The following is a 22061-nucleotide window of genomic DNA, read 5'->3' as shown; positions in this document are numbered from 1 at the left end:
CAGACACTCACCTGGTTCCTGGCTTTACTCTGTCCCTCCAGACAGAGCCATCACTCTTCCAGGCATTACCTCACAGGGCAACTTTTTCCATTAAATTCACCCCATTACGTCTGAGCTATTATTTAAAGATTTGTCTGATGATGAGACTTCTGGGGTTTCTCTTCATCCCTCTGCCCTATGGCTACCATTAGCCTCTCCCAAAGGAAAGGGAGCCACAGCAGCTAGTGGGCAACATCTGGAGGACAATCTATCTCCATGGCTGAAAGGGACTGTGTTCCACTCCTGGACCACCTCTCTCCATTTCCAAGAACAGAACGTTGCACTCCAGAGCTGCCAACCTAGTCCTTTTGGAAAAAAACACAAAGGGGCTGCAGAGAGCAACATGGTGTTGCTTTGTAACTGCGTGGGACAAATGCCATCAGCCAGCCCACTGTGTGCCAGCCGAGAGAGCAGCCTGCAGAAGAAAAATCACCGGAGATATTTTTACATCAGCCATTTCTAGGATATTGCCGCAGCCCACCTCTGTGCTTCCTTGCAACGTGAGTTGAAGCAGAATTTTCTCCCACAACGCAAATTTTCTCACTGGCATCTCTGAAGTGCAAGTTGCCATGGAAACCATTTTGCCTGTGTCCCACGTTGCCCACATGCTCTCGCAAGAAGCGGCAGAAGCAAAATGGCCGTTGTGTAACGCCGCGGGGCTGCCGTGTGTGAGGGGCCACAGAGCCGCACGGCGCCGTCCCTCCCAGGGACCCTCTCAGAAAAGCCCCGATTGCCTGGGAAAGCAGTGAAACCCATGGCAGTTGTGATGTGCTCAGGGTGAGAAGGAAAATGACCCCACCTCATCTTAACTCTTGCAGTGCTTCATGTGGCACTCCACACTGATCCTGCTGTGCACTCAGCGAGACTTGCAGGCTTTGCCCAGTTCAGTGCCACCGTGCTGTTCTGCTCCTCACAGTGCTCGCGTGGCTCTGCCCACTCCTAGGGGCCCACACAAGCAGGTAAGTGGAGGTGCATCCACACCGATAGATTGCACACATTTGGCTTTTTTCCCTTCTCTGCTTACCAGGCACGTTTACTGAAGGTTGTTTGGGGAGCAGGCACAGGCTCTACCTTGCCCTGGTTGGTATGATGGCAGCAGAGTAACACAGCCCCCTTGGCCACAGCAGGGGACTTGGCAGAAAAGACAACAGAAAAAAAACGGCGTATGAAACTTTTTGGATTGCTCACATTGCAGTGCAAAAGGTCTTCCCTCCTTATCGTCTGGACTTTCCTGTAGGAAGAAAAACTAGGACAGCTGCTGAGCCCCTCCTGAGCCCATGAGCCTAGGGTGGTCATACTCAGGAGCCAGGTTCTAACCACCATGTCGCCATTTCTTCCAGAGACTGCTGTTCCTGGCACCACCACAGAGCACGGGGAAACGCCTGCATCTCTCTCAGGCCATGCCTCCCACCGGGCCGTGTTGTCCTGGCACCAGGAACAGCCCAGATCACAAGCTCCAGCAGCAAGCTGCAGCCAGCGCAGACGTTGTCACTGCACGACTTCCACTCTTGCTGTGTCCTCAGGCTCTTTGATCATCGGAAGGCAATGGGTGCACACAGGGTTTTCACAGGGTGGAAGCTGTGTAAATGGCAGGTACAACTACACCCACTGGCTGATCCACATGTGGACTCTGTAGCAAGCAGTGGTCTTTGCTCTTCCTGTGGCTTCCTCCTGGCACGTCTTGGCAACCTTCTTAGCCATGGTTTGGTGCAAGAAATTAACAGTTGCCTGTTAGCAATTAGCATATGCATAGCATGATCCTTCTCTTTATGCTTGGCACCTTCTGGATGCAGGGGATTTGGGCAAGAGCATGAGACCAACCTCTGTGTGGTGTCTGTGCTTGTGAATGGTGCAAATCCTCCCAGGCCAGGGTGAGTCCCCGTCAACTGAAAGTCTGCACAGGAGCAGCACTGAACCCAGCTGGAATTTCATCTGCCTTGGAGTAAGGCATTGTAGTGGGTTTATGTGGCAAGGTTTTGGTAGCAGGGGGCCATAGGGGTGGTTTCTGTGAGAAGGATCTAGAAGCTGCCCCATGTTTGGTAAGGGCCCCACTGCTGACCCGAGCTGAGCCAATAAGCGATGTTGTTTTGCACCTCTGTGAGAGCATATTTAAGACAGGGAAGAAAATGCTGCACCACACAGCAGCTGGGAGAGTCAAGGGAGTGAGAGAACAGCCTTGCAGGCACCAAGGTCAGTGAAGAAGGAGGGGGAGAGGTGCTCCAGGCGCCAGAGCAGAAGTCTCCTGTGGCCTGTGGTGAGGCCCATGGTGAAGCAGGATGTCCCCCTGCAGCCCACGGAGTACCACGGTGGAGTAGGGTTCCACGCTGCAGCCCGTGGAGGAGCCCACGCAGGAGCAGGTGGCCTGGCAGGAGCTGCTGCCCATGGGGGAGCCAGGTTGGAGCAGTTTTCTCCTGAGGGATGGACCCCGTGGTACGAACCCATATCTGGAGCAGTTCTTGAAGAGCTGCTGCCTGTGGGAAGCCCACGCCGGATCAGTTCATCAAGAACTGCATCCCGTGGGTGGGACCCCACAGCACAGGGGACGAGAGTGACCGAGAAGGAGCGGCAGAGAAGAAGTGCTGTAGACTGACCATAACCCCCATTCTCCCATTCCCCTGCGCCGCACGGGGGGAGGAGGTGGAAGAGAGTGAATGGTGGGGGGAAGATGCTTTTGGTTTCTTTCCTTTGTTTTCTCACTTCTCTTGCTTGTTAGTAATAGGCAATAAATCTTACTATCTCCCTATGCCGAGTCTGTTTTGCCCGTTACAATAATTACTGAGTGATCTTCTCGTCCTTATCTCAACCTTTGATCCCTTTTCATAATATTTTCTCCCCATTCCTCTTTGAGGAGGGGGAGTGAGAGAGTGGCTGTGGTGGAGCTCGGCTGCCCACTCGAGCGGAACCATGACAGGCATCAGTCCCAATGAGGGAAAAGATAATATGAAATTTCATAAATGAGGAAATGAAGCATTAGGAATATGCAAGTCTTGCCAGTCATCACGGAGCTGCCAAACAAACTAAATTCCTCTTTTGAGAAAGTTAAAATGTAATTGGTAACTGCAAGGCTGTAACACAGGCTGTGGTAACGCCTTCTGTGTACAGCTGCACAACACAGGAGTGGTTAAGCTGATGGACGAAGATTAGCAAAGAACTGTAAGTGGCGGCAGGCGTTCCTACAGGCATGACTGGATCTGAGAGGTGGCTGGCACTTCATTGTCTTTGCCACTGCTCTGGAAGTAATCACAGCTGATAAATTTGTGAAATAGCATACAGTTGGATTGTTTCATAAACTGAGCACACTGAAACATTTTAAGACAGCACAAAGCTGAGAAAATAGAAGCAGGTATTATTGGTCCTGCCCTTGGGACAGGACTAACACTGGCTGGAAAGACGGCCTCCAGTACTGACCGGGGATCACTGCACATGAGTTTCAAAGCCCAGAAGAGTTAGTGTTGTCCTTGGATGAGCTCCTGAGGGGTCAGAGCAGCAGCAGGTGATGGCTTGAATCTCTGCATAAAGCACGGGAGGACCCCAATGGGAATACTGCCCACGGATGTGGAGACTACATTATTTGCAGAGGCTGAAAAACTGGAAAAAAGGTTCCCAGAGGCTATTTGGAGGATGAACTCCTCATGCTATAGAAGAGGTGCAGTGGCTGAAGACAAAGCATGCTGCCTGCGGTGTCAGACACTGCCTACCTGAGCAATGACAGACCGCTACCTGGTGCTTTCCCCAGGGCTCTCCATGCTGGAGGAGCTGTCTCCAGGCTCTGGAACACACATGGGGCAGGCAGGATGGTGAATGTGCAACATGGCTTTTCTGGTGCCCAAACCAGCCTCCTTGCACAGCCTCCATTCCATGGTTGGAGCCTGTTCCTACTGCTCACTGGGGAATCCCATGCCCTGGGAACCTTGCAGGCATGGATGGCTGGGGCTGGGGCAGGAGAACAGCAGTGACCCTCCCCGTACAGGCAGGCAGTGGGCAGGGGCGATGGGCAAGGAAGGGCTGCAGGGGCCACTTTTAGCACCTCGATACCTGCCTGAGGCTGGCGCAGTATCCTCTCCTGGCAGCCTGCTTGGGAATGGGATTTGGGCGAGCAGCAGGGATGCAACGGGAGGACTTTCTCGTCACTGGCCATCCAGCCAGGCTGGCAGGCAGCAGCATGCCCACAGGAGTTGTTTCTTTGGTGGGGGCTGCAGGGAGCACCGGGATGGAGACTGAGGTGAAAGTGCCAGAGCAGCCCTTTGGGTTGAGCTGTTGGTGTTGTACATTCTGCCTCTGTCTCCACCTCTCTTCCAGTTGGTGTCCTGGATGGACTGCAGTCACTGAGCAGGTCTTGTGCTCTCCCTACATGCTTTCTCAGACAAGAGGGCCCCAGCTCAGCCTTTTCTGCAATTTGGTGGAGCTGCCAAGCAGCAGCTGCCCTGTTTGTAGTGCTCATCCTTGTTGGCTTCGCTCAGCTCTCCCTGCAGGGCACAAGACCTAGGGCTGTGGAAACCTTTGCCACCCTCCTGAGCACAGCATGTATCACCTCTACAGTCCTGTCATCATGTGAAGAAGCTGCAGGTTTCTGAACAGGCAAGGAGAGACTGGGGGGAGGATGGGACATGAAACACCATTTGCCAGAGGAAAAGATGGTGAGAAACTGTAGTGGGTTTACGTGGCAAGGTTTTGGTAGCAGGGAGCCATAAGGGTGGTTTCTGTGAGAAAGATCTAGAAGCTGCCCCATGTTTGGGAAGGGCCCCATTGTTTTCCAGATCTGAGCCAATAAGCGATGTTGTTTTGTGCCTCTGTGAGAGCATATTTAAGGCAGGGAAAAAAACGCTGCGCCAGACAGCAGCCGGGAGTGAGAGAACAGCCTTGCAGGTGCCAAGGTCAGTGTAGAGGGAGGGGGAGAGGTGCTCCAGGCGCCAGAGCAGAAGTCTCCTGCGGCCTGTGGTGAGGACCATGGTGAAGCAGGATGTCCCCCTGCAGCCCATGGAGTACCACGGTGGAGCAGGGTTCCACGCTGCAGCCCGTGGAGGAGACCACGGTGGAGCAGGTGGCCCTGCACCGACGGAGGCTGCCGCCTGTGGAAGACCCCTGCCGGAGCAGATTCCGGGCCGGACCTGTAGCCCGTGGAGAGGAGCCCATGCAGGAGCAGGTGGCCTGGCAGGAGCTGCTGCCCGTGGGGGAGCCAGGTTGGAGCAGTTTGCTCCTGAGGGATGGACCCTGCGGTACGAACCCATATCTGGAGCAGTTCTTGAAGAGCTGCTGCCTGTGGGAAGCCCACGCCGGATCAGTTCATCAAGAACTGCATCCCGTGGGTGGGACCCCACAGCACAGGGGACGAGAGTGACCGAGAAGGAGCGGCAGAGAAGAAGTGCTGTAGACTGACCATAACCCCCATTCTCCCATTCCCCTGCGCCGCTCAGGGGGAGGAGGTGGAAGAGGGTGGATGGGGGGGGAAGGTGCTTTTGGTTTGCTTTTTCCTTTGTTTTCTCACTTCTTTTGCTTGTTAGTAATAGGCAATAAATCTTACTATCTCCCTATGCCGAGTCTGTTTTGCCCGTTACAATAATTACTGAGTGATTTCCTCATCCTTGTCTCAACCCTTGAGCCCTTTTCACATATTTTCTCCCCATTCCTCTTTGAGGAGGGGGAGTGAGAGAGCAGCTATGGTGGAGCTCGGCTACCCACTTGAGCGGAACCACGACAGAAATACAAGAACAGTGTCGAGGAATTGAGAAGGGACTGAATGCGTGGATATGCACAGTCAAATGGACTGTAGGAGCAGGTAGAAATTTTCATTGTAATAATTTTCTAAGGGAAAAGCAGCATTCACAAATCTGAAATGATTGACAAAATCCCCATTTTCTGATGGAAAAAAAAAGCCATGAAGTGGCTGGGCTGCAGCTGCCTGTACGCCGTGTATGGGGAGTAGGACAGCCTTCCCCAGGGACACCCAGCTCCCTGGGGCTGCTGGGCAGAGCTGTCACTGCTGGGTGCTTCCTGCACATTTTCACCATGAAGGATGCTGGGGCCTGGGCTCAGGTAATGCTGTGACAGTCACCACAGTTAACACAATGGCAAGTGTCTGGGCACAGAGCACATGGGGGAGCCCCAGCCATAACACATACCCACCCTCTATGTGCTCTGTGAGCACCTCCACTGCCTCTCTGTAAGGGAGTTCAACTCAGACAGCCCCTTGCTCTCCTCTCTAAACTCATGACTCAGCCATGCTGCCCTTCCCAAGCACCTGCCCTTGCTGCCAGCGAGCTGGATGGGACCCACAGAAGCCCATTTCAGGGCCATCAGCATGGCTGCTGAGAAGCTCAGTCCAACAGCCTAGGTGCCTGTGATAAAGCTGCATCAGGATGTGGCTGCCCTGCTTGACGAGGTAGTGCTGTCACCTGGGGCTGTCACATTTGTTTTTTTTGTCTGCAGGGACTCTATGGAGACACCAAGACACCAGAGGCTGCTGTTGCACCATTCCTGCTCATCGCGAGACTCAGCAGTGTGTCTGTGCAGCACCTTACCCACATGAGATGGCCTGACCTTCTGAAGGAGCTGGAGGCATGTTGGAGGGCCAAAATTCCCTACAAGGACTGTACAAGGTTCTCCAGGCAGGTGTGACTGCAGGTAGTGACAGGCTCCTTGTAGGCAGAGGTTGTCAAATGGAGAGTGAGACCTCGGGGCATGCCTAGCCTCTTCAGGGTGGGATGAAGCTGAGAACAGGGAAGGAAAAATGTGCCAATGGACAAAGTGGCACTCCAGAAATTGTAACCCCTCCAGAGCCAACTGTCCTTAAAGCAGGACATTATCTTCACAGTGATGGGTGCAGAAATGTGCAATGGTTCCCACCTCTGCACCCCTGAAGCCTGCTTTTGGGGTAAAGCAGCACACATCTCCTCGGCAGAGCCCCTTCATGTGCATCCCTGAGCCTTCCAGTTCCCTCCCAGGAGCTCGTCACAGTACTGAGAGCTCTCCTCACCTCGTGCAGCCCTGCTCTGTGATGCTCCCACACCCTGCCTGTGAAGAAAGGCTGGAAGAGTTGGGGCTGTTCAGATTGGAGAAGAAAAGGCTCTGTGGAAACTCATCATAGCCTTTCAAAAGATGAAGGGGGATTAATAAGAAAGGTGGAGAAAGACTTTTTACCAAGGGCTGTAGTGACAGGACAAGGGGTAATGGTTTTAAGTGTGAAAGAGGGTAGATTTAAGTTAGACATAAGGAAGACATTTTTTTATGATGAGGGCAGTGAGACACTGGAACAAGCCTGGAGAAGCTGTGGATGCCTCATCACTGGAAGAGTTCAAAGTCAGGATGGACAGGGCTTTGAGCACCCGATCTAGTGGGAGGTGTCCCTGGAAGGGACCAGATCACCTTCAAAAAGCTCCCTTCCAACCCAAACCATTCTCTGATTCTGTGATTCTATGGCATGGGTCTGCCTAGGATGCCTCAGTTCTCTTGGCTTCATGCTATTGCTGGGAAATGTTCACATCACTGTGAATGTTTAACTCGCTCCAGGGGCTTCCCACCCCGTGCAACTCCCATGTGAATGCTCCTTACCCAGGGAGAACAGAAAAAATAGGGGACTGCTTTCCAACCTGCCCTATGTGGCTTTTTTAAAGACACCAGGCATAATGAGTGTGAGGCATACAGCCTCAGGAATAGCTCTGGAGGATGCTGAGCAAGCCTGACGACGCCAGAGCTGGCCCAGTTGTGTCAGTATGGCAAGCAGGGGCAGAAGCTGTGTGGCACCAGGCTTTTTACTGCACTTGATGTGCCTCACCCCAGAGCCAGCTGGCAGGCTGGAGCTGGATCCCGGGTGTGCTTCTCCGCGTGCCAGAACAGATAATTGGTGGGTTAGGGCTCAAACACAAAATCCAGAGCACAGGAATGTGACAACTGACATGCCCCTCTGGAGGGCTGTGCCCTCCTGTCATGAGTGATTGATATTTGCAAGGAGATCAAAACCTTGTTCCTAAGGACACATTGAGGACTGATTGCACAAGTTTTGTTTGATTATGAAACAAGCCTAAAAATAAAGAAAAACATGATGAGACTAGGATAAGCCATGTTGGATTTGAAGAAAACATTTCTTTCCTTATCTCCTTCCCTTAAGGTGCGCTCACATAATACACGCACTGCATAGTGCATCTGGAAAGCAAGAAGCACAGTCTTGAGGTAGGCTTCCTGGAAAGATGAACACACAGGTAGAACCCTTATCTGATGAAAAATGTCACTGAGATACTTTGTGACCAACAACCCCCTTCTCCAAGGCTTCATTCCCCTCCTGCAATCCCATGAATTGCCTTTTTTTTTCTGATTTTGATCACCACATCAAGACCCAGCTCTGCTCTAATGCAGAAACCTGCTAGAAAGTCCAAGCCAATACAAAGATTTCTAATATCAGCCAAACATCACATTCTTCCTTTACTATTTATTGATTGATTGATTGATAGAGCTAAACTTAATGTTTTCTGTCTCTGGAAACAAAGGAATTCTCTGTACCATAACCACTGCTCATTTATGTATCAAACGTAGGGATTGACAGATTTCAGTCTTGGATAGGTAACTCAACAAACTCAGGAGCATGCATGCAGAATCAGGGTTTTGTACATGTTGAAAGGCATTCAGCATTATACACACTACTTCAAGCCCCCAAAAATCTTTAGTATAGCTGAGTTTACTACCTTACCAGTCAAAAAACTCTCAATATATCCTAACATTGCATACAAAGAATGAAAGGGAAATTTCTGCACTGAGCTTGTTTTTCCCCTCCAGCCTGGGCTCTTTCAGCCCAGTACTGCTCATCCCCTACCCCAGAGACAGGCACCCAGGAAGAGGAGGACACAAGGCACAGCCTCACACCCCTCATGGGCACAGAGGTTTTGTGCTGCTCAAGCAGCTCCTGGGTGCTTCTGCTGTTGTGCCACCCAGGAACACCCCATGTCTTCTCCTGGACCCTTTAAGTCCATCTATAAATGGCTCTTGTGCTGTGTGTACTGCTTAGAACTGCCTTCATACACCATGGGCTGTTCCACTCTTGTTTTCTGCCACGGTCTGTAGAAGCAGAGGTTCCTGTGGAGCCCACCAGCTGTGCCCAGCTGCTGGGAGTTCAGTGCCCCACCAGCACCCTGGAGCCCCCCGTGTTGTCCGTGTGTCCTTTTGTTTTCTCACTTCCCTTCTGCCCACTCATAAATTCCTTCAGACCTGGAAAAGTGTAAAATATGAGCTTAAATGGAAAGTCATAGATTGAGACCTATCTAGTTCAGGGACTGATAATGGGTGTGTCAATTGCCTTCTGATTTTCAGACTTCAAGTATTTGTTCTCACGCCTCCTGTAGGTGCCATTCCCTGCTTCTGATCACAGCCCTCATTTCTCGGTATCACCTCTAAGTTTACTCCATGCAAGATGAGGTGGCCACCATTACATGCACCTTGAAGTTCACCAGACGTGCAGATGGTTTCATGCTCTGTTCCCAATTACATTCCTAATTATTGTCAAAGGAGGGATATTACACCTTAAAGCTCATCAATCATTTTTTCCAACTGTATCAGTGCATCTAACAGAAAATATTACTGTTCTCTATCGACCTAGCCCCTCTTATATGCTTAGATCATCATGTCTACAAAAGCACTAACGCTAATTATTCCTAGAGTTGCATGTCTTTTTTGAGCTGAGTGGAACAGTGAGAGGATGAGATCAGAGACCAAGTCGAGTAACATGCCGATCTCTTTCCTAGTGCCAATTAATAGCTAACCCTCTAGCTAGTGTTAGTCTTCGCCACATGCATTACATTTCAATGGCAGACACTGCTGTTTGCCTGTCAGTCACTGAGAGATTTGTAAGGTTTATTTTGCAGTAGTTCATAGTCAACTTTACATTTTACGGTAGTGAATAATTCAGAACCATCTTAATTAGGCGATTTAGACATCTGTTTATCCCGTTTCTCAGTTTCTTCATGAATAGGCAGATACAAATGCAGATCCCCACTCTCCATTGTAACACCTGACCATTTATTCCTTTTCCTTGTTTCCTGTCTTCTCACCAATTAAAGAAGCAAAGAGGATTCCTCTCCTGTTACTTCAGGCTTATTTAAGGGCCTTTTGCAACAGGTCTTAGAGGAAGTGTCTTGAAAGTCCAAGTGAACAAAGCATGAACTTGTTCAGCTGTGTATTGTGTCCTAAGGTCTCTTGGTGAGACACAGATTCTACTTAGAAACGTGCTGTTGTCCCTTCCTCAATGGAGCATACTCATTCCTGTGCCTGAGAGCCCCTTCACTACAGTGCCTGGTTGGCTTGACCAGCACAGTGCAAAGATTCCTTGGTCTGCTAATCCCCAAACTGACATAAAGTCTCTGTTTTAGCACTGTGGATGTATTTTTTTACGTGCTTTTATGCCCTTAGTAAGTTACTCTTGAAAATCCCTCTTTGTCCTGCCCTACTTTGACTAGATATTTCACTTGTTCTTCCTTGTTCGTTGTTCTTTTTCCTCATTCAATCAGGACTTGCAGCCTGCCCCTCTCTTAGGGATGTCTGTTTACTTCCTTCTGGGTTGTTCAGTATCCTGCATGGCTGCACTGGCACTCTCCTCTAGAAAAGGTTTCCAATAGATCAAAAATATTTACCTGAACCTTTAGTAAGGGGTCTTCATGCCTTTCAACCTGTCTGAATTCACCCTTTTGGATGCTAGTTTTGCTTCAACCAGATGCTCCATTTCTGTTCGCTTTTCCCTTTTCAATTACTTAGTACTATGTAGAGTTTGGGGGGTGGTTTCTATGCCTGGAAATCCCTGGCTTTATCTACATGGTTGGCAGCAGGTGGGCTTTCTACAGTTGCCTCTTGAACTGTGCAATTCTTAGGACTAAATCAAGCTTTAATTCCCTACCTCATTCTACAGCAAGCTGTAATGCTTAAGTAACCTGATCTTTCCTTGGCCCTGATTTGTCCTCTCTGCACGAGAGCATCCCTTCCTTTTTCTGTACTGGCAACATTCTGAGCTGTCCTCGGACTCCAAGGGACACATTAGAGTTCTGTCAGGCAGTTGCTGTCACAGCCAACCCCAACACCAGCCCCATCTTTCTGGGAATGAGATAGCAGCCCAGGAGGGTGATGTGGTATGCATTGATCTAAATAACCCATCAAACAGAATTTGTACTGCTCCTTCTGAGACAAACTTCCTTCTGTGGAAGTGGAGTTCCCTTTGCAGCAACTTGTGCTCACTGCCTCTTCTTACTCAAGCAGATGATGATAGGACAAAGGGAAATGGTTGTAAACTAAAAGAAGGGAGATTTAGATTAGATGTAAGGAGGAAATTCTACACAATGAGGGAGGTGACACCCTGTCCCAGGCTGCCCAGAGGAGCTATGGGTGCCCTATCCCTGGCAGTGCCCAAGGCCAGGCTGGGGGCCCATGGCGGGGGTTGGAACTGGATGGGGTTTAAAGCCCTTCCAACCCAAACCATTCCGAGATTCTGTGATTCTACAGTTCTGTTATTCTATAGTTCTATGACTCCGTGACTCTGTGACTGTGATTTTTTGTTGCTGTGTTTCTTTGCTGTGCACCTCGCAGCCCGCGGGGGGCTGAGCCACAGGAATCGTCAGCCGCCGCAGCCCGGGGGTGCCTGAGGGGTGTCGGGGGTGGGAGCTGCCCCCCAGCCCCACCCGGGCGGGGCTGGCCGTGCTATAAGGGGCGGCGGCGGCGGGACCGGGCGCGCTATGGGGAGCGCGTGGTGCGGAGCGGAGTTGCTGGCGGCGGGGCTGGGGAGCGGGGCGCTGCTCTTCCTCCTGCTCCTCCTCCTCCTCCTGCTCGTCGTGCTGCCGGGCTGCTGCCGGCCTCTGGAGCTGCGGCGGCGCCGCGGGGAGGTGGGCTCCCTGCCGGCCGCGGACCCCCGCCTCCCCCGCCTCCCCCGCCGCCCCCGCCGCCCCGGCGCCCGGCCGCCGCCGTACCCCAACGGCTGGTATCGAGTCCTCGACTCCGCGCAGCTGCCCCCCGGGACCGTCCGCAGCCTGTCCCTGCTCGGTGAGTCCCCGACGGGCGTCCCCGTTCCCTGGGCCCGGGATGCTGGCCAGGCTGCGGGGCATCCCCGACGGCGGGGCATCCCCGGCATCCCCGATCAATGCCGTGCCCGTGGCCAGGAGTGGGAACACCCCTGATGGGTGTCTCGGCCAGGGCACTGGCCCCGCACGGCGGGCATCCCTGACGGGCCCCCGGGACATCCCTGCCCCGGCCGTCTGCACTGGGGCACCGGGACAGCTCTGCTGCATCCCCACCTGGACATCCTCAGCAGGACATCCCCACCAGGGCATCCCCACCAGGGCATCCCCAACATCTCCACTCCACCAGGGGATGGGGGCATCCCTACTTGGGCACAGGGACATCCCTGCCTGGGTGTCTCCGTGGGGGCACGAGGACACCCTCACCTGGACATCCTCACAAGGGCACTGGGCACTCTGCCGGGGCATCCAGCCAGGGCACTGGGCCATCCCAGCCAGCACCCATGCTGGCTCCCTGCCCTGGCTGTTGCCAGTGTGCAGGACATCTCAGCCTGAGCATCTCTGCTGTGGTCTCTGCTATGGCACTAAGGCATCTCTGTTGGGGTATCCCTTCTGGGTCACCCCACACAACACCTACATGAGGGCACCAAGCATGGCACAGCCTCGGCTTTTCCACAGGCACCAGGTACCCCAGCTGGGGCATCATGGCACAGGCTCACTGTGCATGTGCAAGGCACCCCTCTGGGCTTCTTCTGGGACAACAGGGCACCTCACTGCCTGGTTCCCCTCCCAGGCACTGCTGTGCCCACAGCTCCCCCTGTCCTGGGGCAGATCAGGTCTCACAGCCACATCCAGAAAAATCTCCTAGGTTGTCGAGGGTCCTTTTGCCTTGAAGATGGTTTGGGACTTGTTCAGGTGCCTTCCTCATCATAAAGGAGGTTTCTGCAATGAAGTCCCTCAGATTCAGTGTTGGTGTTTTATTTTAGATCTGTTTTCAAGAGCCATCTTCTCCTGTGATGTTTTGTTTCTTTGTGTGTCGGGAACTTTCCAGTTCATTATGTACATCCTGGAGAGCCCTTGCCAGCCTATCAGTTGCATCACTTCATTGTCTACCTGAAGCCTGGGCCCTGGTACCCAGTCCTCCAGGTCTAGCTAAAATGTGCAGGTAAAATCATTTCACCTTGCAGCATGATGGTAGTTTACTGGTGCCAGGAAGACTATCAGTAAGTAAGAGAGTTAAACAACCCAGAGCTTCCAAGTCTGTGTTTAATTTATCTGGGATAGTCTCTGAGCATAGCCTTGAAATGTGGCCCTGCTCCAGAGACAGTGAGCAAGAGGAGATGAAGAAAAATCTCTTGACTTGGTCCCTGCATGACCTGACTTTGGGGACCAGGTACGTTCCAAACCACAGCACAGAGCATGCAGGAAAGCCGCAGGCTCTCCTGAGGACTGCTGTGTCCTGCAGCTCTGTTGCCTGGGGCTTGCTGCAGTGAAGCTGCTCATACCCCAGGGGAGGCTCCTGTGCAACAATGCCCCTGAGCGAGTCCTCTGGGCTCTCTCCCAGCTTCTGTGTCCCCAAACAAGAACTGCATGATGACCTTGTGTCTCTTTCTGTGCCTTGTGTTATTCCTGTCATAATTGCCATTCATTTTCCATGAAGAAAATAGACTAATTTCACATGAAAACATCTGTGCCTGTATGTGGCTCTTAAGTTCTAGATATTCATTTACAACAGAGTTTCTTAGCATATATTAGGCTGGGATATTGTCCTGCCACATGGGGAGATAATCAGATTTGATGCACCACCCTAAGCAAAGATCAGCTTCTCCTCTGGCTCTGCTGGCTCCGGAGTACAAAGGCTGGAGATGAAAGCAGTGCTAGCTCAGGAGTCCCAGGAGAGGAGTTCAGGCAGCCCCACAAGGCTCTGACCACAGGTACCACTTCAGCTCTTCATGGCAGATGAGTTCCAGACGCGGTGTAAGAAGGAAAGCTCTAGAGTTGGGACCTTCCTGGGCAAAGCAGCAGGGCACAGGGCTGTTCCTTGGGACCCCCCAGGAACCTAGGCTACAGTTACTCTGACCCGCCAGAACCACTCCTGTACCACTGCTCCTGGTGACCCTGTGTCACCTCCAACAGCTGTATGAGCTGAAATGTCTCCTGGCATAGCCCCCCTTTGCTCTGAAATTCAGGTCAGGCAAAGAGGCAGTTTGGTGACAGGAGAAAATGCTGATACAAGGAATGACTGGTTGCTGCCTGGGGGCAGGGGAAGGACCTGCACCTCCAGTACCTCCACTCCCCTCACCAGCTGCCAGCAGAGGTACCAGTGCCTTCCAGCAAGGCAGCAGTGCCAGGCGTCCTGGATAAGAAGGCGCCTCCAGGCACTGCAGTAAAACCATGTTTTTCTGCCAGATAGCAGAAATAACCTTTTCTAGGTTTGAAGGCTGGGGAAGTTTTCACTGTTCTGTTTTCTTTGCCCAGGACACAAAACCAAAGGAAGTAGCTTTGTGTAGCTCACAGCGTGTCACTAGTCATCAGTGTGGCTGTCTGGGAAAATGTGGACAGAAGCTTAGTTTGGTCTTTGGACTTTAGTTTGGACTCATTTCTTACTGTTTGAGTGCTAAGGTACAACACCAGCTATAACAATCAGATTTCACAACCTGAAGCGTTAATACACGTGCACTGCATGGCACACCGTATGGAAGAGAGGACCATGGAGCACCCCAGCCTTTAACTCACTGGCTGCATCCATATGAACAGCCCCCAGAGTGCTTCCGAGCCCCCAGACCAGCCAGGACACAACTCAAGGGGATGAAGGGACAGGTCCAGCTTTGCTCTCAGGCCAGGTCCTGACGAGCAGCCCCTCTCCCACAGCATGGTGCCACAGCATCGAGGTGTGCAGCTGCACAAGAGCAGTTCGCACTGTGCCAGGAAAGTGTCTGGCACCAGGTTTGTCCCTTGGGGCAGAGCAATTTTGGAGGTGACGGCATGGCACTCAGTGCAGTCATGGCCTCCTTGCACAGCCACGTGAACAGACCTACGGCTATAGCACGGGCACAGCCTCTGTCTCTCCAGAAGCCAAGGCAAGTTTTGCAAGTTTTTTGCTGAGCTAGCAGGGTGCTGCCCTGGGGGCAGGGGGGAGGAGTGTGATCCCAGTGAGCAGAGACAGATATCAGCGGGGCAAACATCACGTTGCATTGGGGCAGAAGGAACTTGACCCAGCAGCAAAGCAAAGCAAGTCTGGGTGTCGGGGCAATGCAGCCCTAGCTCTGCCAGCGCTGGCTCCATCCCTCCCTGCACGGAGCTGGCTGGGGCAGGAGCTGCCTTTTGTTTAGGCAGAACCCCCCTGCCGGGGAGGTGACGGGGCTCTGGCTCAGCCAGCCCTGCCTGAGGAAGGGATTCTGTGCTGAGCTGCTGGGCTGTGGTGCATGCGGCTCTTGGAGGCCAAGAGCAAACAGAGCTCCTCCTTTCAGCCAGATTTTCCTGAAATTCACGAGCCCACGCTCTCCTCTAGACGTCTTGGGCAAAGGGACAGGAACGGGGCTCTCTCTACATGCAGCCACTGCTCTGCTCTACCTGGAGCCCCTCTTTAGCAGAGGGAGCATCCCACGTTTTTACACATTTCTGTGGAGGCGGCTTTTCTCCTTCAGCTGAACCAGGCTCTGACAGCCCAGAGAACGGGTGCTGAGGGTGGGAGCCGTGCGGGGTTGGAGGCAGCTGCTGCGGCCGCCCGGTGCCCTCTGGTGGCTGCGCGGACGGGGCTGGGTCCCGGGTCCCGGATCCCTGAGTCCACCTGGCCCTGCCCGGGGCTGCTGGCTTTAGGGACACGCCGATATCCCCCCTCGTTCTGCAGGAGAGCATCTCGCTGCGTTCCGCACCCGGGACGGCCAGGCCCATGTGGTGGACGCTTACTGCCCTCACCTCGGTGCCAACCTCGCTGCCGGCGGGCGCGTCGTGGGCGACTGCATCGAGTGCCCCTTTCACGGCTGGCAGTTTCGAGGAGAAGATGGAAAATGCACCAGCATCCCATATGCTGAAAAAGGTGAACCTTTCCCGCATCTGCAGAAAGCACCTGCAGTATTGTTAGTACCCTGGGCATTGTCCTAAAAAAATATTTAAAATATTTCAGTAGGGAAAAGTGGGAAAGTGGGCTTCATAATAATTGTGTTAATCCAATTCTTTTCTTTCCCTGCAGTGCCAGATTTTGCCAAGGTCCGGACGTGGCCGTGCTGTGAGGTGAACGGGATGCTTCTGCTCTGGTACCACTGCGACGGGACTGGCCCAACGTGGGCTGTGCCCGAGCAGCCACAGATTGCTGCCAAGGAGTGGGTGTTTCGGGGACAGACAGAGCACTTTGTGGACGCCCACATCCAGGTAGCACTGGGGCAACACCTGGGGCACATCTGGGGCTGGGTCCTCTGCTGGAGTCCAGTTCAGGGATTTCTCCTCCCAGATGACACGTTAATGGGCATCTTCTCCCAGTTAACCCAGTGCCACTGGGCAGCTGCTGCTGCCAGCAGAGCCAACACCTAGGAATGCACCACTGTGCAAGAACATGGCAGATGTTCTCCATATGTAGGGTCCATGGGCTGTTTGAGAGACAACAGATGTCCTGGGTGGCACTTAAAGGGAATCTCTTAATTTGCTTTGATCTATATCTGATGTAGTTTTTAAAAAAGATTCTTCAAGGATTGCTGCACTTATTGTCAGGAGGCTTTTCAACTCACTGACGACAGCAATGGAAACATACGGTTATCTTGCTGTTGATGTTCATAATCTCCATCATATGCTGACAAATGTGCCAAGTCAAACAAAATGGCTGCAGTTTCTGTTGTCTTGGTGGAAATGAGGGTGGAAAAGGGAGAAGTTTTGTGGCCGTAAGCAGAAGTGAACCACTGCACACAAGTCTGTGCTATGGCCAGACTGTGCTACTCACCAAGCTGCAGGAGAGGTGGTGTACTTGAGTAACAAAGCAGTTAAATCCTCAACAAGTGACCTGATGCGGGCAGGCTGGTGGGGTTTACAGGTTTACGCTGGTTTAAAATATGTGAAATCCAGATTAGGATCACAAACACAAAAATGCTTAATTCTTTACAATTTTTCTAGGGACAGAGGAAGTTTGGAGTCCCAGCACGTGTGGCTACAGAAGTTAACATGTTTAGGTTAGCTTAATATTAATGCTGAATGTTCTAGCTGCACATTAAATTATTTTACACGCTAGTTAAGAGCTGGTCCCAGGTCAGTGAGTGCTCAGACCCCACCTCCACTCCCTGGGCTGCCTCTTGCCACGAGGTGAGGGCCCTGGGCTATGCTGCAATCACACCACTGCTGCTGCAGCACTGCTGTTACAGACAGGCAGCTCTTGCCCAGGTCAGCTCTCACCAGCGATAAATTGTTCCCTCTGGCAGGAAATCCCTGAGAATGCAGCAGACACAGCTCACCTTGCCTTTCTTCATGGACCGTCTTTTCTGAGTGGATCTGATCTGAGATACACCAAGTCCAAGGTGTGGGATTTTATGAAGCATGTCTGGAAGGTAGGACCCTACGTCGCCTTGTGGCCACAAGTAGGTTGAGGTCCCTGAGGCCAGGTCCTCTTTCTGCCTCAGTGCTTGAGTCCTACCTCACCTCTTCTGCCTCATCCCTCAGTCTTCAGTTCAAATCTTTTTTCTGTACCTCAGTGGTTTTAGCCTCACTCCCTCATCTGTGCTTAGCTCTAGATGCCCTTCACAGTCCCCCTTCAGTCACCCTCTCGCTGCTACCTCCCCTCAGCCCATGCTCTTGACCCCTGGCTCTTGGGCTGAGCCGCTCCTTCTCCACCCCTCCAGGCCGAGTGGCAGCCGGAGCCCGAGCCCAACCAGCATTGCTCCCGCATGCTGCTCCAGCACACTGCAACCGTGTTCGGGAAGCGCTTCCCCTTGCTGGACTTGTCGGTTTCAGCCAGGCAGGTATGTCCTATGTGCCATGAAATGCCCTGTATGGACACCAGGGAAGGCAGGTGGCTTGATGAGCCACGGACACGGTGCCTGCCCCGTTGCCCTTGCATCCTGACCAGTCCCTTTTACTTACACAAAACCATATTTCCTATCTGCCAAGTGAGCCTATTTGGTGAGGTAGCTTGCAGAAGCCAAGGGCAGGAGGTTGCATTAATAGCAGTGAGCATGAGCTGCACAATCAAGTAGGGCAGGGTGTTTTCTCGTCTCACAAATGAAAGCTGGTGTCGGCAGGAGCAGAGACCTAATGGATGTGACTGAACTACCCCTTCCTGCTGGATCTGAGAGCAGGGTGACCACCAGCCCCTTGAGCTGAATGGCGTGGTAGGAAAGAGGACAAGTCCTTGCCTGCCTGCTCAGAGCAGCCTGTCCTACCAAGGGCATCGGAGCTGCTGTTCCAGCAGTGGGGCCGCTGGGCACTCTCCCCTGATGGTGTGCTCTTGCTCTGCAGGTGGGGCCAGGGCTGGTTTTCCTCATCTTTGAGCATGCTTTCCTGGGCCATGGGGTCATCCTGCAGACTGTGACACCACTGGAGCCTCTCGTGCAGAATGTGGTCCACAAAATCTACTACCAGAAGAATGTGCCGGCCATAGTCCCCAAGTTCATCCTGAGAGCAGAGTGTGTACAGGTAAGGCTTCTGAGGAAGAATGTGCCAGAAGTGATCCTCTGGAGCTTGCTGGATGTTGCATAAAGTAACAGCCAGCCCATGTGGGCTCAGAGATATGTGGGAGCAAAATAGTCTTGGGCATGATCCTTTCAGTGCTTGGCACGATCTTTCCATTTCAGGGGCCTGAATAACTAAACTCAAGGTTTAGTGAAGAGGGTCCCTGCAGTGGCTCATCTGTTTATGATGGTGGAGAGATGCTAGCCATCTGCAGTGGGTGGGGAACTTCGGTACAAGGGTTAGGCCACCTCTCCCAGGTTGTAGAACATCTTTTAAAGGTCTAATAACTGCATCCAGATTTCCAGCACCCCAGGCTGGTACTTTAAAACCATCCAATATCCTTCAGTGATAACTGTGCCAGGAAATATCCCTGCTAATAAATTATAATGAGATTTGGCAATTCTTGCCCCTCCTGACAGAGTTTTTTCCAGGTCTTTACAAAAAGGATTCATAAAAGTGGAGGGAGAGCCCTCCTGGATGTCTCCAATCCCACCTGGAGCAAGACCATGGCCAAGTTCAGGCCAGGCATAGAGCTGTCTAGGAGCTTTGAAAGGAGACTGCCCCCTTCGGGGTGACCCATTCCATTACTGCTCTACCCACGGTGTTGATTTTTATTTTTAATGTCCATTTGGAACTTCTCAACCTGAAACCTGTGGCTGTTGCTCATTATACCAGGTGGCACTACCAAGATAAATCTTACTCTGTCATCCCTGTAACTCCCTTTTAAGCAGTCAGAATAGTTCATGTCATTCCCTTCTGTCAGGGGTTAAAGCATGGAAAATGTTTGGTCTGACCAGAGGGCACCATAGTAAAAATTGCCAAAAGACGATTTTCAGATGCCAAAAACCTACCCCAAATCAAACCTAGCTTTGCTAGCTTGTATTGTTTAAATGATGGTTTAAATTTATGCATTCTTACTAATGCGAATAAGCAGCACTTATTTCTGCAGAGATGTCTTTGTGGAGGGAAACTCCATGTCTTACTGGGTACATATCTGAGTGGAATTTAAAACACCTGTGCTTAATTTATAGTGCCCTGGTTGGCTGGAGCTACCCAACAAGTCAAAAATCTCATGTGGAGCTGCTCCTACCTTCACAACCTCCACTCATTTTCCAGTATATCCCATGGCAGGGGCTGTCTAAGCTGAAAGTAGCTCCTTGTTTGGGAGCTGCAATGGGCTAAATGTCTGCTAACTGCAGACAGAGAGCAGTGGTGCTGCAGTTTAAAAATAGTCCCACACCAACCACTGGGAAGAAATGCTAAAAAATAAACCTAGTGTGCAGGCAGCATGCACAAAGCTGCTCATTCAGTTTCCTCACCACCCTTCTCTCCCCAGTTTGAGCGAGATATAACCATCTGGAATAACAAACAGTACCTGCTTAAGCCGCTGCTGGTCAGAGAGGATGCGAGCATCCAGAAGCACAGACGCTGGTTCACGCAGTTCTACAGCGAGAAGAGCACGAGGCCCTCGGCACCGAAGGAGGGCCTGGACTGGTGAGGATCCTGCTGCCCTCTGCAGTACAGCTCTCAGGTGGCTCCTGGTGGGCAGTGGTGCTGTGCAGACTTGAAACCCCTTGTGTTCATGCTGCTGCAGGGAAGAGAGCCTGAGCCCTGGCGTTCCCCCTTTTCCCCTCTGTGTTCAAGGCACTTGAAGCCCCAAGGCTGTAAATGCCTGCTGTTGCAGTTCTGCTGTCATATATGTTCTGAATTTGAACTTAAGACTGACAGAACCCCATCTAAAACAACCTTGTCTCTCACTGCTGTCATCACTTTGTGTAGTTAAACGAGACACTTTCCATATGGCCTTTTATTGCCTGAAGTTTCCTTTCCCAGCCATGCTTGCTGTTGCTTCTGCACCTCAGCTAGGGCAGGCTTTGCTCTCTAGGGAAGCTTTGACCAATGTCTGTATGGCATCAGAGGTGTAATTACAAAGCCCACAGATGTTTGCTGTCTGCTATCTGACAGCAGGCTGGGCAGCATGGGTTTAACTGCTCACTTTGCCCTCACCAGACCTGTGGGCTTCCTCGAGCCTACTGAGCTCTGAATGAGTGAATTCCTCATGCACCAAGTTGGGAAGCAGAGGGACCATCCCAGTGACCAAACCACTTTGAGAACATCTTTGCAGGTCAAGGATGTTAATAAGATCCTGTTTTGGTAACCCCTGGATTCCAGTGATGCTAAGGATGCCCAGATGGCTGTAAAAATTTGTATCTCACGGCAAGAGCACAGGTGTCACTTGCTGTCACTGTGCTCAGAAATTAACACATAGAAATTAGGCTGCAAATATGGCTAAAAGTGGTCTAGGTTCCCTTGTGCTTTGTGCCTAAATGTTTTATATTAAAGGGATAAATTCTGCCTTGCTGCACACCAACCTGTATTCACTGTAGAAACAGCCTGCCTTGTATAGTTTGCAGGATTCTGGCAGCTACTCAATGCCACAAGCTTGCAAGAGCAAATGCCCAAATGAAGCAGCTTTCCAAGCAGGCTGGTGGCTGCTGCCCTTGCACTCTGTGCGCCTGCTTGTGCCTTGTGAATTCTGTGCCTTGCTAAGGTTTCCGGTTCCTCCTTCACCATTAACCCATAGAGCAGGAGCTGGAGAATGTCATTGCAGGCTCTGCCAGTGCAGAGTTCATCGCCCACCCCGGCAAGCACCCCGGATAACACCGCAAGCTGTGCCTTTGCCCTTCACACCAGCCTATTGCACCGGCAATACTTTACTATTAAATTTTTTTAACAACTGATCTCATGTGTGTGATTTGTCATTTTTCACTTGTGGCACAAACCCAAGGATGTGCCTGTACTCAAATGGGCTTTGTGTGGGCTTGTGTGTGTAGACACTTCTCCGTGTGAGTGTCCTTGCATGGCAGAAGTGGTCCTGCTGCTGGCCCATGCTGCGCTGCTTCAGGAGCCACAGGAACGCTCCAGCAAGGAACGCAAAAAGATATCAGGGAGCTTGGGCAAGGAGTATTGCCCACACTGGCAGCTTGAGCCTCTCAGGGCCATGAGAGCACTATGAAGCCTCTCCTGACCAGCCCCACATGGGGCCTTCATTCATCCCCTGCCCATGATCAAGGAGCCCCTTTTCAGCACAGCTCTGGGCCATTGCTCCCTGTCCCAGGCGATGCTGCAGGTCTGTCGATGCTGAGCTGAGCCCTGCCCATGGGCTGGGGCTGACTTCCCAGCCTGGCCTGCCCCATGATGGCAGGGCTGTGGCTGACCCTGGTTACCCTCACCAGGCCTGATCCTGACTGCGAGCTGCAGATTGATGTCCCAGTTTGTCTTCAGACCTGCCTCATTACCATGAGCTTGCCAGATGATCTGGACTTGGCTGAGCCTGGCCCTGACCTCCAGGCCTGCCCTGCTCACCTCTCAGGGCTGTGGGAACCCCTG

General features: G+C 52.2%; 1 protein-coding gene across 1 annotated transcript; it reads left to right on the top strand.

The window, feature by feature from the left end:
- Positions 1-11741: 11741 nt before the first annotated feature.
- On the top strand, positions 11742-21374 carry LOC311421962 (cholesterol 7-desaturase nvd-like; the record flags this gene model as incomplete). The annotated part of the gene is made up of 7 exons (XM_084494525.1): positions 11742-12045; positions 15871-16059; positions 16213-16391; positions 17426-17551; positions 17843-17962; positions 18459-18635; positions 20008-21374. 7 exons carry the CDS (start codon positions 11742-11744, stop codon positions 20167-20169), a joined length of 1257 nt encoding a protein of 418 aa, XP_084350651.1. The 3' UTR covers positions 20170-21374.
- Positions 21375-22061: the final 687 nt, after the last annotated feature.

Source organism: Aythya ferina, assembly GCF_964211825.1.
Source record: "Aythya ferina genome assembly, chromosome: 20".
In the NCBI taxonomy this organism is placed as follows: domain Eukaryota; kingdom Metazoa; phylum Chordata; class Aves; order Anseriformes; family Anatidae; genus Aythya; species Aythya ferina.
Note: the sequence above shows the minus strand (reverse complement) of the source record. Positions and strands in the feature narration are given on the sequence as shown.